The sequence below is a fragment of the Trachurus trachurus genome, assembly GCF_905171665.1.
Source record: "Trachurus trachurus genome assembly, chromosome: 9".
Taxonomy (NCBI): Eukaryota; Metazoa; Chordata; class Actinopteri; order Carangiformes; family Carangidae; genus Trachurus; species Trachurus trachurus.
Window position 1 is genome coordinate 28,778,687 of NC_139895.1, and position 15,425 is coordinate 28,794,111.

Below are 15,425 nucleotides of genomic sequence, written 5' to 3' on the forward strand. Positions count from 1 at the left end.
TGTGTGAGCAAACACAGAGATGACATCATCCACTGGTGGAAAGTTTCTGAGCACCTTTCCTCACTGAAGTAGAATGATGAAATACTTCAATGTAGTAGCTCAGAGAAATATTGTAGTTTTTACCCACTGAGTCCTGCACTGATTTAACAGCTATGGTTTGTTGTTAGATATAGCATGTTAATATAATTAAATAGGCTACTTACAGTGGCATGCAAAGGTTTGGGCCCCTCTGATCAAAATGCCTGTTAATGTGAACAGTTCAACCAGTGGAAGATGAAATAATCTCCAAAAGACATTAAGTTACAGATGACACATTCCCTTTACATTTTAAACACTCTAATTTTTTTTCTTTGACATTTTCAAAATGACAGAAAATGAAAAGGGCCCCCAGCAAAGGTACCTAGTAGCCCCCCTTGTAGGCTAAATATCTTGTCTGATACCTTGGTCAAAGTTATCTGAGAGAGCTCAAGTCTCCTGGGTTTCCCATTATTTTATTTATTATTATCAGTAACAGAGGGTTGATAGAGTGCCTACTGTTATTATAGGGAAGTAGGTGTGAATGTGTCAATGTGGAATCACTAGCCTACAATAACTTAACTTCATGTCAGCAACTAAACAACAGTGAATGAGTCTTCCTGTGTATGAACTCTCCTGTCCTCACACTGTTTCCTTTGTCTTATTTTTTTACAGAATAAAAATCAAAGCGAAGTAACAATGCAACTCCCCGTTACCGTAGCCCTCTGCTGGCTGCTGCTCGCCACACTGGTACCCGCCTCTGACGCCCGGCGTGGGCGTGGTGGCTTTGGAGGCTTTGGCCGAGGTGGAGGAGGAGGTTACAGCCGGGGCTGGGGCGGCGGCGGCGGCGGCTACAGACCCATGTCCGGTCAGAGCAGCGGGCCCAGCGCGGGGAAGGTGGCGGGAGCTGCCGCTGCAGGCGCCATAGGAGGATCCATGATCGGGTCTGCTCTGAGCCGCCCTGGGTACGGGTACGGAGGGGGATATGGAGGTTACGGCGGTGGGTACGGTGGAGGATACGGAGGAGGATATGGAGGATACGGAGGAGGGTACGGCTACCCGCGACATGTTGGTGGTGGCTATGGCTCCAGGTCCGGCTATGATTCAGAGGGCTCTGGAGACATGGAGTACTACACCGCAGCATCCAGTGGCCCCATCTACAACAGCATCATCGTTGTCATTGGCACCCTGCTGTCCCTGCTGATGGGACACTGGGTGGCTGTCATGTAGAGCTGAGCTCCCCGAATCAGACCAAACACAAGAAACACAACCCAACATGACAGTAGCCCACAGAACACTACCCTTGATTTAAAGTCACATCAAATTTAACAGTGAAGAGACTGTATGTTTCCCCAACACCACCTGAGTGATGCTCCATGAAGACAGGAAGAGGAGATGAGGGTCAGTGTTCCATTCTGCAGGTGTAGGCCTACTCAGGAACAAAGACCCTTCCCCAGATATCTGACAGAGAGCTGCCAGCTGATTGGCTCCACTGCATCCCACACACATCACCTCTTATTGTGGCCAGTCTTTTTATAGCCTACTTTTGATTAATGTGGTGATGCTGATGGTGGTGGTTTTCTCCATTAACAATCACTAGATGTGTAATCAGGTAAAGTCTACCTCAAGAATCTACATCAGGCCCAAAGACACGGAGCAGCTCTACTCCTTATATGACAATGCCATTCAGCTAAATATTACATTAAATGTCAACATCTACTCTGCATATGTAGCAGTCTATGTTTGTACACATTACCTAATCTAAATACATGTTTATGCCATTCTCTGAACTTTTTAAAATAGCTAAATATGATTCCTTGCTTAACATTGTTGTATAGTAGAACATCTCTGTTGATATTAATTGTTTACATTGATTATTCAGATGTTAATTGCTAAAATAAGAGAGGAGTGTCCATGTTTAGATCTACATGTGTGCATTGATTTTTAAGCAGTTGTTTTGAGCTTGAACAGTTGATTCTTGAATCGACAGCAGAAGTCAAACACAAACTCAACTCAAGCTCAACTGTTGTCCAGAGCTTCCCATCACATCTCACAGCCATTGGTTGGCACCTTGATCTTTTCAAGTCCAATCTTTAACCTGACAAGGAGTTGTAAAAGGACAAGTTTACAGTGGCAGCTCCATAACAACAGAGTGGTTTAGCATGACTCAGCATCCCGTTGGCTGCCTGTAGACTTGATGTTGTCTCAGTTTGATGAGAGCACAGCTTAGCACACCAGCATTCTTCTACCTCCTCTGTAAGTGCAGTAGAAACCACCTCCAAATCTCATGTCTGTAATGTGTGTTTATATTAAACATACTACAGTAACCATCTGCAGTCTTTGTGGTCATTCAGTACTCACACATCATCACACATGAATGTTGCTACAACACACTTGACCTTTCAATGTCTGAATTTACATGAAGCCAGTGTTGTGTTTTTCCCTCTATAGAAAGTGAAGTCAGTCATAGAAGTTGGAATCCAGACGTCTTTGAGAAAAACTGCAGTCGCAAATAATTTCTCATGATTTTCATTGCACTTTGTAATTTTACCATCAAATACTTTCTTAACAAAATATATAAAATCAATTCTCAAGGTGTCCCTTTGATGAGGTTATCATTTGATGTAAACGCACTGAAACGGTTCACCCAGATAATATTTGTTGACTTTTTTTTTTATCATCGAAAGTGTTTCATGTACCCACAAATGCAAACTGATCGACTTATGAGGTTTATTTGACAGACAAGCAAAACACTGTGAGTCAGTGCTCAGTGTTCAGTACATTACAGTAAAGATTAGATGACAGTACAGACATTTATATTTACGTATGGTTAATGTGCATTTTTAGAAACATTCAAAGCCAGACAAATCATCAACAACACATTCAAGGTCCACTGGAGTTTTGAACCCTAACCCTATACAAAGTGCTGTTGAGATTATAGTTGAGTGATTAATTGTCAGCACCCTGCGAATCACGGAGAGTGGCACGAGATGTTGAAACAGAAAGAACAAGAGGCAGAAGGTGTTGAACTGGTGAAGATGACTTTATACCTACACTGTTTCTATCTAATTAGTAAGTCACATTAGTCTATGTATTGCACAGATCCTAAAAGGCACTAACAGCCTTTGAAGACATCAGCCCCCATAATAAGGAAAAATTATTATTTCAATTTGGCGACGTTCAGCTGATAATCCAAGAGAACTCTCCGCAGCTTTGGGAGATGAATTCAGCTTCTGAGTGGATGGATCAAGAGCCTCACACTTTAAGAGCACTTCAGTGGCAAGCTACCCCAGAGACACTGGGTAGACAAGGGGGAAGTGGCAAGTACAGTATACAAAATACTTTCACACAAAGAAAGGACAGTACACAGATAAATAAATAAACATTCATAAAAAAGTACAAACAGAGGCATAAATTCTGAGCCTTTTTGGTTTGCTTTTCTGCGGCTCAGTGGACATTGATAAACGTTCACACATGCTACAAAGACGATCCGTTACAAACATCCAGTCATGCCTACAGTGTCTAAAACTCTGGTACTACCCTTAAATCATCCTTCAGCATTAAAGAGATAGTTCAACATTTTGGCAAAGTGGCCCATAGCCATAATCCCTATAGTCATAGCAGTAGGTTTGATACCTTTAATTGGCGGTGCAAGCTGTTTTTATAACGGCGGAGCAGAGCTGCGAGCTGCTCAGAGCTACGCTACGGAGGCTAATGGAATTTCTTGGTTTCCCTCATCAAACTCATCAAATACACAATCCAACAACTCCAAAACGCTCTGGTGGACAAGTTGTGACCTGCACATTCACCACGCTATGAGATAATAACAGAACGTTACGAGATGGAGTTGTTTTTGAGGTAAATTCATGAAAAACCGCTGATGTGGATTCCCGTCAGGAGCAGTTTTTCGGAAAGCAGTCTCTGCATTTGCCTCGAAAACAACTCTGTCTCGTAACGTTCCATTATATCTCATAGCGTGGTGAATGTGCAGGTCACAACTTGTTGTTGTTGGATTGTGTATTTGATGATTTTGATGAGGGAAACCAAGAAATCCCATTAGCCCCCGTAGTGTAGCTCTGAGCAGCTCACCACTCTGCGCCGCCATTCTAAAAGTAGCTTGCACCGACAATTAAAGGTAATGAACCCACTACTATTACTATAGGGATTATGGCAATTTGCCAAAATGTTGAACTATCCCTTCAATGTGTCTGGAGTTGATGACATATCATCCTTCAAGCATGTCTCTTATCAATGCAAAGCTGTTTATTTACACAGATCCTCACCCTGGCAGAGCCTGCACCACACCCGTCAGTGCAAACTACCCCTCTCAGATGCTTTTCCCTCGGAGACAGAAAAAAAGACAAAAAACCCGGGTTAGTTTCCCTCTACGGATAAATAATTTAGGAGAGCACAGACAGATGAGTCAGTGCTGGTGCCACCCATCACTTCCATGACCAGAGAGCCTGCTAAATCAAATCGAAATGGACATTAATGGATCACATTTCTTACCACCATCACAATCATGCATCAGAGTAGAGCTAATGGAGCCAGAAGAGGAGTGAGAGGGAACACTTTAGACTTCCTTTCCCAGCATACATTGGCGGGTAGTTTAGACATGCAAGCTAAAAGGAAAATGTAAGAGGTGAGTAGTTCCTTAATTGTTTTCCACCCATGAAATGAAATACCTACAGCCATTCCCCATCACTTTCCCTTCTAACGAGGGCCTCAGCGCAGCAAAATTAGCATGTTGCTGTTCAGTAGCATCAGGACTGTACTGGTGGCCACTGCTAAAAGCCCTTGGGACCCCACTGCCAGGCCCTGCACCCCCCCGGCCTCTCTCCTCAGGAACTCTGCAGAGTAAACCATGTAGCGCTCCAGACATCTCCGAACCTTCATCTGCTCTATCAGCGCCGGGTAGCCGATCTCCTCGATACTGACTGTATCTTCATCTTCATCATTGGGAGCCTGTGAAGCAGGGGGCTCAGGATGGGCCTCAAGCGCAGTCAGGACCCGGGGGGGTGAAGGTGCGGGGGTGGAGGTGTTGTTGGCCTCTGTTGTGTTGCTGTTTCTAACTGAGGTGACGGCAGTAGTGGTGGTGTTTTCAGGCTTCTGCCTCTCCCCAGGCAGAATATCAGTTCTGTTCATGCAGGCGGCCATGTGTCTGTCAAAGGTGACAGGGGGGGGGCTGTACTTGTAGTCTCTGCCGTAGTCATTAGTATCAGTGGACTTGACGCCATACTTGTTGTACATGTAGTGGTTGTAGTAACGCTCCTCCCGGGGACTGTGAAATTGGAAATGAGGACGAGGGAACCTTCCCAGCCCGTAGCCCACGGCCATTCCTGCCACAGCCCCTCCAGCTGCTGCCGCCACCGCAGTGCGTCCAAACCCCCTGGACTGATCTTTGGGATACATCCCCATGGACTGAACCGAATGGGAGAAGGGAGAGCCATGGCCCGCTCCATAGCCCCCATAACCAAAGCTGCCTCCGTAGTGAGGACTCATGATTTTGTTGTTCGGGTTGCGGTTGACATATCCACCTGGATAACTGCCGGGACCACCAAGACCTGGTCGACTACCATGAGCTCCTCCATATGCGGAGCCATGTGCTGGATAGCGCATCCTTGCACCATGCTGATTATGGGTATTGCCTTGATTTCTAGGTTTTCCGTAATTTGTTTGTGCAGGCTGTTTGGGGTTTGCACCCTTAGAGCTGGAACCCTGATTAGTCTTAGAGCCTGTGTTACTGTGGGTGGTTCGGCTTGGCGGAGACTTCTTTGAGGAAGAACTTCCAGAACTTCCAGAACTTCCAGAGCTACCACGCCCCCCTCTCTGAGCCAATGAGGAATAGGCGTGAAACAAAAGAAGTGACAGACACAGCACAGGTAATGAGTTCAGCTTCATCTTCTCCCTGTGGGGATAGTTAAGGAGAGAAAGGGAAGATTGAGAACCAACAAAACAGCAGATGAAGTCCATCATAAACTCCCACCCTGAACCCGAAATTGGCATCTGCAAACTTGTTATCAGAGCAGCTCACATGTAGTTTATTATCATATGAACATGACGGAGAGAATTTTAGCTTTAAAAATGACATCATCACACAGCTGACCATATTCACAGCGTCGCCATCTTTCCTTACTTCATCACTCAGGGTGGGTTAACAAACCGTATAACTGCTGCGTTTCTGGCTGCAAGTCATAGCTACAAATGTTGGGAGTCTGAAAAACTACTTCCCTTTCATCGCTTCCCAGTTGATACGGATTTAAGGAAGGCATGGCTTGTTAACGTCCCAAGGGACATCGGACCATATTTCAAGGTGAAACAATGTTGGTGTTAAACTGATTTGAATCAAGTGCTACCAGGCTGACCAATCAGTTCTTGACTTAAACCATAAAGCCCACCCTGAACCTGACTGTGTTACTTGTATTCTTTAGGGTAAAGTTATGAAAAGTGTCTGTGACAACTGGAACACTTTACACTGAAAAGCGACCTACCTATTGTAGTTATAAATGGATGGATGGATGGATGTGATTTACTACATTCAGGTTGTGTAACATGTGTCATTAACAGACAAAAGTCAAACAGGCAATTTTATTTGTATAGCCCATGTTTCAAAAGGCATTACACAGCATCTGATCTAGTGGTTTCGGGAGTGTATGGCCTTTTAATTGCAAGTTTTTCTTATCAATAATTAAATACTCCTCCATTGAATGATAGCACATTTAGGCTACTGCTTCCTGTTGTTATCAGAGACAGAACGTTCAACCCATTTCCTCATGTTCAGTGTGTGTTGTCAGCGATGGCAGCAGATACAGCCAGAGACTAGAAGACTAACAACTACAGCTGAGCAGAGAGGAGGGAGTGCTGGCTGTTGGTGTGGCCTCTGGTCTCACTCTGCCTCTTCTCATCAACTGACCAACACTGACACATGGTCACACCCCCAGCTACAGCACAGTATGGTCTATCCCTACATGTTTTTTCTCTAAAAGGTATGCTAATTCCAAACCCTAACTTTGCCTGAATAAAATGTAAACACACAACAGATTTGGCAGCGACAGGACCTACCTGCAGTGTTGGGGAAGCTACTTTGCAAGTGTAGCTTGTAAAACTCCATGTAGTTGAGCCTGGCAGTAGTTTGAACAAACAATATTTTACCCCTGGAGAGATGTAGTTTGTAAAACTACAGCTTAAAAACAAAGTAACTTTAGCAACTTCTACTCATACTCATTTAACTCAGTGTTTTTTTTTCATTTCATTTCCATTCATCTATACCCCTTACTCCTCCCTCTATCATGAGGGTAACATGAAATTATGAAAACAATTAGGCCTAGCCTACATGAAAGAAAAAGAAAATAAGAAAATAAATAAAATAAAATACACACATTGTAATACATTCTCAGATACATTCAAGTAGCCTCAAAACATAGCTTTAACTTCCTCAGCTGCCAATTCCAAGTTCTGTATAGTTTCTGTCTTTGCCATTTGAACTCGGGCACTGGAGATTTCTAATTACAGAATTTCATAAAATGATACTTTCCACCGAGACACGTTTAGAACATGTGGTGGTTTCCATCTCTTTATTAACATTTTCTTTGCTGCGGTTAGGCCCGCGAACAGTAGCCTACTCTCTTCAGAATTTTAGATTCAAGGAAGTATCATCATTTAAAAGCAAGATGTGTGGTAGACAAGGTATGTTTGTCTGCATTAAATGAGAAAGAGTGTTCGAAATACTGAGCCAAAAGGAAAAGACCCCAGGGCATTCCCACATCATGTGCAGGTATGTGCCCAGCACTTTGTGAGGACATAACTGGCTTAGTGGACTCTGCGTAATACCGATCTGGCAGCATCGTCTTGGAGATAAGTAGTATCTTTGTATTAACTTATAATTAATTAACTGATGGATGATTACGGGATGTTAAAGGGATATTACATCATTTAACTCAGTGTTAAATAAATCAACATGTGGTGTTTATGAAACAAAATATAATAGCCTAAAAAACATTCACATGCCAGCAAAAATATGCCTCTTTTTATTTTATTTTTTAAAGAAAAAAAGCTGACACTTTTGGTCAACACCCTGATGGTTGAGCATAGACATGTTGGGTAATCTATAGACATGTTGGGTAATCAACAACAAAAATGTCATAAACAATACAAAGAGGTAGAAATATTCTAGATCGCTGTGTGTCTTTAACAACAATGTTTAAAACCTTGTGCCTTTTTTCAAAGAGAGTTCTGGAACACAATAATGGTAAAATAACATTTATAGCCTATGTTATTGGCCAAAATTGGTTTGTAAATTGAGTAATAAAACTACAAAAAAAATGACCCAAAAAGTAGTTGAAATAGGCTACTTGACACAGCACAAAATATGAATGTAGTTTAACTACCAGCAAATTACAGCAAATTGTAGTTAAGCTATGTAGTTCAACTACATGTGGGCTAGTTTAGTCTCCCCAACACCTGTTTCATTATCAAAGGTGGAACAACATCTTCCAGGCCGAACAAAGCAGCGCTTGGACCAAGTAAGGCTACTCATTAGTAGCGTATAGAGAGACAACAGTAGCTCAGCAGCACTGACCTGGTCCTGACAACGCACTCACTTGGATGTTGCTATCCTTCCAAAGAATTATTTAATAACGCGGAAGGGAGGGGCAGGCGAGCAACGGCGGAGGTGACGGCAGGTTTAATACAATATCCCTATTAGTACAATATTAATACTGTACAGTAGGCTATTAACACTGACGCTAACTTGAAAAACTAAAACTAAAACTAAAACCAAACAGTCTCACCTTGAGTGGTGGTTGTTAGGCAGTTTTCTCCTCCTCACGACGCTTCCTCAGACTGATCACAGACCGTATGGAACTGATCGAACATCTGTGGCGGCAGGAACCTGGGCAGTTCTACATGACGTAACCCCGCGCGTGGACATGGGTCGCCTGGAAACAGAGGAGGGGAGAGGGCGTGGCTGGACCTGACTCACTTCCCAGCATCTTCAAAATCTGTTGACAATATGTCTTACTGTATGTGTAAAACCTCCAGCTTTACTCTCGTTAACAAAAAGAGGATTTCATTAGAAAAAAAAGTTGTGTATCTAAGATGTTGGCTACTACTTCAATAAAGGCCAGACATGTTGCCTGAAATGATCACTCTTTGTCTCCTTGCATTCTAAAGTGGTTTATATTGGTTTTAACATCATGAGAAACAAGTGTGGTCAATTTTGAGTTGTGTTTGATGAATTACACCTGTTTTAATTGTGTTTATGTTTTGCCACTTTGTTGTTACCATTATGCATCTCAAGTGCATCACAGTGACAACTGTGTTTTATTGCATGAGAACCTTTTGCAAAAGGAATTACTGAGATCTACAAATAATGTTTTACTAGGTGAAGATAGTTTATGGTTTTGTCAAAAGGTTGTTCCATTCAGTGAATGAGTTTAGACAACTGAGCAACTGATTCACACAACAGGAATGAATGTTTTAGCAATTCAGAAAATTGCAGCAAGTGGGTTCATTTACACTCTGAGAGAAGCCAAGTGAATCTAAAAGTGACTTGAACGCAGTGGCCAGACAATCATCATCGACGTCCACATGAATGTTAAAGTCACCCACTGTAATGACTGAATTCAATGCTAAGTTTGACAGAAAGTCACTAAGAACTCAGAATAAGGTGCAGGAGGACGATACACCACAGTAAGTAAGAGTGGTTTCTCTGCTTTCCAGTCAGGGTGAGTGAAGCTGACAGTATGGCTTTGAAATGTATTATGAACTATTAGGTCGAGGGTTGATAAGCAGATTTGACTGATAAATTGCAGCCACTCCTCCTCCTCTGCCAGTCTTACGAGGCACATGTTAATGTAACTAGGAGGGGTAGATTCATTTAAACTGACATATTCATCTTGCTGGTTTCAATTTGGTGATTTGTAATTAAATAATTCACTAGCAGAGACTTGGATGGGAGAGATACATAATGGACAGTTTCAGCCCAAGAACTGACCCCTGTGGTACACCCACACTACAGGTCCATTAATCAGTGGGCTGATTTGAAAGACCTTCTCACTGGTGACAGCCTGAACACTATAGGGATGGGTTTGCTCTGCTCTTAGCATTGATGTTGACTCCATTGTTTGGAGCTACTTCTTTTTCTTTCTTTTTTTCAGTTGGATCATTGCACAACTGAATTTGTAAGTTTAAACTTACTCCACTTTTCGTTGCATTTTTCTTAAATGAAACTCTGTGGTGCAGGACCTGCTGATGTCTCCCTCTGAGGAGCTGTTGGAGCAGTGCACAAGAGGTAAACCCAAAAATGCACAAAAGTTGAATAAATAATTTGATCTACACAATGAGTCCAAAATCCAACAGGTGTATTCAGGCTCCAAAAACCAGAACGGCCCAAAGCTAGGCGGTCGATAACAAACCAAGGCAAAGGTGTCCAAGAATAACTGGTAAAATACGTGGTAAGAAAAGCACACAGGGGGAAAAGGCTCATAAGCAGGAGGCTGGAACACTAGTCACACAGGAGGGAGAGACAATTGGACACAAGGTGAAAACGATGGGAAAATTTACTGCTGTGGACTTTGTACTTTTGTTCTTCATGCTTACTGAGGTGAGATTCCCTAGGCTTTTCTGGGTTTTTTAAATCTCACCTGCAAAATCAGTTTATTGTATTTCAGCTATGTTGCTTCCTTGTTTACTATATTGTTGTGCAAATACAAGCACCATCACACAACTGTATTTTATTGGAATTTTTGCAAAATGAGATCTGCAAATAGTGTTACACTGTGGGTGAATATAGTTTGTGGTTTTGTCAAAAGGTTGTTCCATTCAGTGAATGAGTTTAGACAACTGAGCAACTGATTCACACAGCAGGAATGAGTGTTTTAGCAGTTCAGAAAAACTGCACATATGGCACCACCTGCTGGACATTGACAGTACTGAATTCTGTGAAGCTACAACCCCTCCATCTCTTTTAGAATCAGAACTGTTAACAAAAAATAAAACAAAAAACAAACGTAAATTCAGTTAAAACATAAACCCCAAATCAGCCAGCCAACTCATATCAGTTTACTAATCCTATAAGATGTAACATGAAGCTTTGATGTGTCATCAGAGTCATCAAGCAGCAGTTTCACTTCTCCACACTTCTGTTTGGAAACAAACAGCAGCACTTCCTGTTGCTCTGCCTCACATGTTGCTGAGCATCAGATAAAAACTCAGACTGACGCTACTGTGACTGTTTCTGAAGAAATGATTGTGACAGTGTAATTTATTCTTGATAGATAAAGTAGATCTTCTCAAAACTTTATTGGCAAGGCAAGGCAAGGCAAGGCAATTTTATTAGTATAGCCCATCTTTACAAATAGTGTTTGTCTCAAAGGGCTTTAAGCAGCATCATAACAACATCCTGACCTCTGCCCAATTGATCAATCTCTCCCCAAGCATATCAAAATGAAACCACAATCAACCTTTATCACAGGAATAAAAAGAGGCTTATGTATGTCTGAAAAAAAATATTTAAAAAATGATTCCAACATTATGGAGAGCAGTGTATAAGCATAAATATGAAAATAGTTCACTGTAAACATAAATATGTAAATAATTAATTCTCTAAACACTATACATGCATGTCCAAGTAAATTAACTCAAAAATACAGCATGAATTTACATTTAAACCAACAATGTCAGTAACACAAGTGATATTTTCCACAGAGACACACACAAATTTTGGCAAGCTGCAAAAAACAATGTTGTTCATCACCAAAACACAAATCTTCCACAGTAAAATAATACAGTGTTGTAATGACAACTCCACGGTGACAACTCCACGGTCTACCTTTGAATTGTCTGATATGTAGAAAAATCTACGAAGGATAAGCCAATCTCAGCAGCCACAGTCTTATACAAGTTAACACGTTGTACAGATTAATTCAGTTTAGATTCAGATGTGACAGAGACAGGAAAAAGTGACACAACAATACATGGAAGTGGAAGTGGGAGGCAAGTGTGGAGAAACATTCACCCTAGAGTTACGTAGAAATTCATCCACATTACATGAATACTGAGAAAAGGTGCTTTTTTAAATTTTTTTATTGTTGCATTGATTCCAACATCCGAGAATTAAAGAGGTCATAAGAGTACTTCAACTGTCTATATAGACATCGCAAAAAAAAAAGTCCAGTTAAGTTTGGTACATCAAGAAAATTTTACTCTTATAATTATAATAATTCAATATAATATTAATTCTTTTCTTCTTTTGACTGCATTTGACTCAGTTACCTTCAGTTACACCATCACTATATGACACTAATCTCAATTGTTGCAAAGGGTTAGCCACTGATGCTACATAGTTAATAAAATAAGCCGTAGGTTACAGTTGTATTTGCAGATCTGTGTTGTACATTCACACAGTAGTGCTTAGTGTGCTGATGCGATCACACTGTTTACCATCAACCTGGCTTTTGTGTGTTGGAATAGTATAAGCACTTAGCAAGCATCAGCAAATTTAGTTTAGGGTGAGGATGGTGAGAGTGTCATCAGATTGCAGGTATTTGTTCAAAAAGCAGAGGCCTGACCACAATATCTGATGATCTAATGATGGTATGGACTGGAAGAAGTCGGGGCATCGTAGTGTGACAACAATGACAACCTGGTGTTATTGGTGTTTGTCTTCATTTCAGGGCAATCCAGTGGAGTCCAACCTCTGCTCACACTTTTCATCCAGGGTTCCTACACATACTTTTTCCCTAATTTCCAGACTTCTCTCTAAAAAAATTCTAATAATTTGTGACATTTGAGTAATTAGATGTGTATCATGTAAATAAATGATGCAATGAATTGTTTGTTTTCATTATTCTGAATTTGTATGCCATTATGTCACCAGATAATTTCAAGGAGATTAGTACAATAGTGCATTAACCCAAATAACTTCGCATAAGGCCAAAACCGGATAAGTATTAAGATAAATATATTTCCATACAATAGCTTTCATTTCCCATACTTTTCCAGACCTGGAAATGTATAAAATCTAATTGCGTAGGAACCCTGTTCATCCTGTGAACCATGCTGCTTATTTACTTTACAGCTGATGAAGGCCTCAGTGCAGGAGCATGGGCATGTTGCTGTTGAGTAGCATCAGTAAGGAGCTGGTCAGTCCAACCAGAAACCCCTGCAGGCCCACCTCCAGTCCCTGCACTCCACCACTGACAGCAGGGTTTTTCTTCAAGTACTTTTCAGAGTAAACCATGTACAGCTGCAAACATCTCTTGACCTTCAGCTGCTTGATCAGGGCCGGGTAGCCAATCTCAACAATACTGACTGTATCATCATTATCATCATCATCAGGAGCAGATTTTCTGACTACCTGTGGAAGTGGAGGAGGACCAGCCTCAGACTGATTTACAGAGGGAGGGGCTGAAGGTGCAGACGTTGAGTTTCCTGCTGCACCGCTGTTGGCTTCTGTTGTGTTGCTGCTTGTGTCATTGTTTGAAGAGGCAGTAGTTGTAGTTGTTGTAGTTGTAGTTGCAGCTGTGGTAGTGGTAGTGGTGCTGGTGGCTGGTTTGTTTTCAGGCTTCTGCTTCTCCCCAGGCAGAATATCATTTCTCTTCATGCAACCGTCCATGTAGCTGTCATAGGTGACAGGGGGGGGGCTGTACTTGTAGTCTCTGCCGTAGTCATTAGTATCAGTGGACTTGACGCCATACTTGTTGTACATGTAGTGGTTGTAGTAATATTCCTCCTGGGGACTGTTGAATTGGAAAGGAGGACGAGGGAACCTTCCCAGCCCGTAGCCCACGGCCATTCCTGCCACAGCCCCTCCAGCTGCAGCCAACACCGCGGTGCGTCCAAACCCCCTGGACTGATCCTTGGGATACATCCCCATGGACTGAACCGAGTGGGAGAAGGGAGAGCCATGGCCTGCTCCATAGCCCCCATAACCAAAGCTGCCGCCGTAGTGAGGACTCATGATTTTGTTGTTCGGGTTGTGGTTGACATATCCACCTGGATAACCACCATGATAACCATAACCTCCATATCCCCCTTGACCTCCGTATCCTCCTTGACCTCCGTATCCTCCTTGACCTCCATAGCCTCCTTGACCTCCGTATCCTCCTTGACCTCCATAGCCTCCTTGACCTCCGTATCCTCTACCATATGGGGAGCCCTGTGCTGGGTAACCACCACCAGCCGGGTAGCCTCCTGCTGGGTAACCACCACCAGCCGGGTAGCCTCCTGCTGGATAGCCTCCTGCTGGGTAACCACCACCAGCCGGGTAGCCTCCTGCTGGATACCCTCCTGCTGGGTATCCTCCTGGTTGCTGGGGGTAACCTCCGGGGTTATGTCCAGGTGTCTGCTTAGGGGGGTTACTTTTACTTTTAGATCTGTCGTTCTCATTTGGTTTTATTTTGGGGTTCTTCTTGAAGATATTCAATTTCTCAGAGAGCTTTGTTTTCTTCGTGGCCAGGGAGAGATGAGTATGCAAAAGAAGGAATAGGCACAGCACAGCTGTTATAGCCAGCTTCATCTTTGCACTGCAGACAGGAACAAAGGAAAGAAGAGAATATGAGAGAAAAAATTCACATAGTGCTGAAAAGTGCTTTAGATGGGATCTGTTTTAGGACTACTAATCTGCCAGTCATTGTCCTCATCATGTGTGGCAGCAGCAACCACATAGCCGACCTCATGTTGTACATTTTCACTGTATAATGGGGAAAAAAACTGAATCCTTTTTTTTTCCATCTTACACAGCTCTAACAAATGTGACTATGTGACTATAGTTAGTATATGACTATACTAACTGCAGTATGTGAACATAGACCTATACAGAGCCCACCACCTGCTTCAGCCCATTGGGTCCAAAATAGCAGCCGGCTTAAAATATCCCACACCCTTCTCTGATTGTCGCAGGCAGTCAAATCACTTTTGTTTCTTATTAATATTGTTTTCATGGATCTGTACGTTTTCCTCGGAGCACCAACGAGCGTCTGAAGAAATCTAACATGTAACTGCGACAGTGTGACGTCATGTCCAGTATCTGCGGTTAGAAAAGACTCGTGCTGTTCTTAAAGGTCCCATGGGGTTGGTGACGCACTGTATAAAAGTATTGTTATTTTTCTATGGATAAAGTTACAAACATGACCTATATAATACCAAAGCATATGACTACACATACACACAGACACAGAAACACACTCTACTGACCTGGTGCCGTCAGTGCCTCCACAACACTGCTGCTGTTTTTTGGATGGTGTAGTTTCTAGAATCTAGATGTAGATGTAGAGGCCGCCCCCTGCTGGCCATGAAGGATATAGGATAGCTACTTTATTGATCCTGAGGGAGCTGTATGCGGTGTTTAAATGGCTTCCAGTTCCTTACATTAATAATGTTCATTTGTTACTATCACCAAAACAATGGTG

General features: G+C 42.4%; 2 protein-coding genes across 2 annotated transcripts; one reads left to right on the forward strand and one right to left on the reverse strand.

Moving 5' to 3' along the window:
- Nucleotides 1–714: 714 nt before the first annotated feature.
- On the forward strand, nucleotides 715–1,245 carry sprn2 (shadow of prion protein 2; the record flags this gene model as incomplete). The annotated part of the gene is made up of 1 exon (XM_083978622.1): nucleotides 715–1,245. The coding sequence occupies one exon, from the start codon at nucleotides 715–717 to the stop codon at nucleotides 1,243–1,245; it is 531 nt and encodes a 176-aa protein (XP_083834748.1).
- A 3,495-nt stretch (nucleotides 1,246–4,740) lies between these two features.
- Nucleotides 4,741–15,265, reverse strand: LOC310991053 (uncharacterized protein; the record flags this gene model as incomplete). The annotated part of the gene is made up of 3 exons (XM_083978623.1): nucleotides 15,211–15,265; nucleotides 13,107–14,540; nucleotides 4,741–5,923 (listed from the first exon to the last, which is right to left on the reverse strand). Exons 2-3 carry the CDS (start codon nucleotides 14,531–14,533, stop codon nucleotides 4,741–4,743), a joined length of 2,610 nt encoding a protein of 869 aa, XP_083834749.1. The 5' UTR covers nucleotides 14,534–14,540; nucleotides 15,211–15,265.
- Between the last annotated feature and the right edge of the window lie 160 nt (nucleotides 15,266–15,425).